Below are 3,008 nucleotides of genomic sequence, written 5' to 3'. Positions count from 1 at the left end.
TAATAAATGGCACATGCATGCGGAAAGTGGCATATAAAATAAACCTACATCAACTGAAAGAAATTTATTTAAAAAAATAGGTTTATTTAGTTTAGAGTGGTAGTTTTGCTTTAAATCTTTTCTTTGTCTTTTTACTGGCGCAGGGTACTGCAGGATTTACTGAACAGCAGTGAACTGGCACAAAAAAACAGCTTAACAGTGTTTAAACATGCTTTTAAAAGCAAGTAATATTTTGGAGATAATGAGAGGTCGTAAAAAAGGTCAGATGGTACAATTCTACATAAAACAACGGAACAGCGAGACCCAAAGAAGTTCTGAGTCACTAATTGACATGTCTAGTCAAATGGGTTGCTTGTTTTTGTTGTGAGCAGGGTAGACACCCAGTTACTCTTTGAGTCATTCCTTCCTATTAGGTGCCACAGCGTTAATCTCAGATTTCTACAGACTCTAAAGTTGAATTCATCGCAGATTTTCAAAAGGTTGAAACCTGAACAGAGTAAAATTAAAATTAAAATGTTGTCCCTCCCAAATATGGTTTTAATTTTGAAATTAATTTAGGTTTGATTTAAGTGTTTACAATATCAATTTACATGAGAAAACACAAAAATAAATCCATATTGTCGGCAGGGTTGACGGCATTAAGAAGCCCAAGAAGAGCCCCTTGAATATTTTATTTTAAACATATGTTTATTAGTTTTTTTTTTGAATTTACAAATTTAACAAATTAAATTGAACATTTTTACAGGCATGAAAACAGCAAACCTTTTCTCCCCTTTCTCCGTCCCTTCCCTTCTTCCCCTGATGAAGTTACACAGTAAAACTAAAAGGACAAAGTGAAAAAAAGCAAAAAGGAAGAAAATATAATAATAAATTATAAATTAAGTAAATATATTAATTCATAAATGTAGACAAATATTTTTAATAGTTATATGACAAGTTTCGATGGTGCTTCTCAGGACCTTGTATCGCACATCCTACTCCCTTATAGAATTTTTCCCCTTGAACATTTATTTTTAAGGAAAATGTGTTTAACTCATAAATTATTTCACAGACCTTTTTCATGTGTGTAATCTCAGAATACCATAGGCCTGTCTATTATAGTTTAAGCTCAATTCATGGATTTGTTGCACCCGATTGCAGCTGTTTGTTTGTTTACAGAATCTAATCTGTGAACGTTCATCAACAAGATGATGAGTTGCAGATTAAGTCTAATGCAAATGTGGGTTTATTGCAACTGATCGTACATATGCAAACATTTCTGATTATTCTACCTTAAATAAAGCACAGGCTGATATTTGGGAAAATGTTTGCTGATTTGTGAAAACACACAATTATGTAAAGTCTTCTAGCATTTAAGGATTAGCTAGAGTTTAACCTTGCAGACAGATTGAATCAGGGGTTTCCAAACTGCAAGAAAGCTTCCATACATAGCGCAGGTTTAGTGAAGTGTGATCCAATCGCTCTGCAGTTCAAAATCATCTCTCAAGTGTGATGAGGCTCCTGATTGTCTCTTCTTTAACCAAGTGATGGGTCAAAATTTTTAACTTGACGATGTCTGGGTTAAAAAACTCAGCCTTTAGGGTGTGTGTCAGTTTTTTGCAAGGTTGTAGGCTCTGCGATCACAGTCACTGTGTGTTATAGCATCAGGTGATGAAGTAAACTCTCTTTCAAAGGGAAAGGAAAATAAATATCATTATAATTTTCTTCAAATGCAGCCAAAAGCTGTTCTGTGAATGAGACACAGCAACTTTCATTGATGTGCCCTTGGCTGGTCCCCTCCAATTCCTTTTTTATGCATCTAAAATATTCTTTTTGTCATGATTTGTGGACATTAAGATCTAAAGAGAAGCGTTATCTCCTGGTCAGACCCTGTAATTCAGTTAAAGGGTGGAGTCAGAGTAAAAAAATATGCATGGAAGTTGGAGGGGATTTTGCTGCCATTCGGCTGGCTTTAAACTGGGAAGGGCCATTTTGAAAGGCTGCTACTGTAAGCATGTAAGGTTAGGTAAGGTTAGCTCGGCTAACTTTTGTTTAATAAATACCAGAACAATCCATTGGAAGGCTGTCAGGAAAGTGAGAGTTTTGAGCAGAAAGAAAATGATAGCTATTTATTTGTGGGATAATTACTGTATACTGTATTTGATTTGCTTTAAATGGTAAAAGATAAAAACATATCTTGTTTTTTGCTGATTCAAAGCAGTGGTGTAACTTTTTTTGTCTTTATCTGCCCTTCTGGCTTCAGGCTCATTCACCTCCTCCCTGAACAGCAGGCCCATGCCCATGGAGGAGGAGAGGATTGCCACTGCCATCCCCACAGAGCAACCTGACAATGAAAACCCTGACCTACCGGCTCCAGGTTCAAACCCAGACTGGAATAAAGAGAGCGAGAACAGCTCCAAGACCCCATCATCATTTCCTGGTGAAGGTATGAGATGAAACCTGCAAATGGAAGCCCATAAATCTTAGATTTAGAGGTGCAGAATCAGGTTGTTTGACATTTTTCATAACATATAAGCCACTAACTCAAAATGGTTGCATGCTTTTCTGAAAAATTTTCACATCCTGCTGGCGTATTATTTGTTAATTTTCAAATTTACACTTTGCTCTTACCTAATGTGTTAGTAACCTGATAATCATGTCATAAACTCTGCATCACACTTATAACAACAAACCAGAATACGGCGTATTTCCACCATATATATTAATGCTCTGAACTTCCACATCAGTGCCTTTTTCACCATGTTATTTTCTACCACACTGTTTACATTTGATCACTGCAGCACTTTATGGAATGGAAATGTTCATTTACCCTCTGCAAAGCTGTACTAAATAAAATGTTGTTTTATATTCTGTGTATAAAAAATGACAGTAAAAGTAAATAAAGCCCTATGTGTACTGGAAAAAATTGAAATCTAGATAAGTAATTTTTCTTAAAATAAGAGTAGGGATGCACGATATTGGGATTTTGGCCGATATCCGATATGCCGATATTTTAAAACTCATGTAGC

At 35.6% G+C, this 3,008-nt stretch overlaps 1 protein-coding gene across 1 annotated transcript in view; it reads left to right on the top strand.

Moving 5' to 3' along the window:
- The window catches only part of LOC107083334 (myoD family inhibitor domain-containing protein-like), a 63,632-nt gene that overhangs the window by 6,704 nt on the left and 53,920 nt on the right, over positions 1-3,008 (top strand). The window contains exon 2 of the mRNA XM_015372472.1: positions 2,243-2,425. Coding sequence (XP_015227958.1) covers positions 2,275-2,425 — 151 coding nt within the window. The 5' untranslated portion in view covers positions 2,243-2,274. The remainder of the gene's footprint in view (positions 1-2,242; positions 2,426-3,008) is intronic.

The sequence above is a fragment of the Cyprinodon variegatus genome, unplaced genomic scaffold (genome assembly GCF_000732505.1).
Source record: "Cyprinodon variegatus isolate N-32 unplaced genomic scaffold, C_variegatus-1.0 Scaffold72, whole genome shotgun sequence".
Taxonomy (NCBI): Eukaryota; Metazoa; Chordata; class Actinopteri; order Cyprinodontiformes; family Cyprinodontidae; genus Cyprinodon; species Cyprinodon variegatus.
This window is presented reverse-complemented; position numbering and strand designations above follow the sequence as displayed.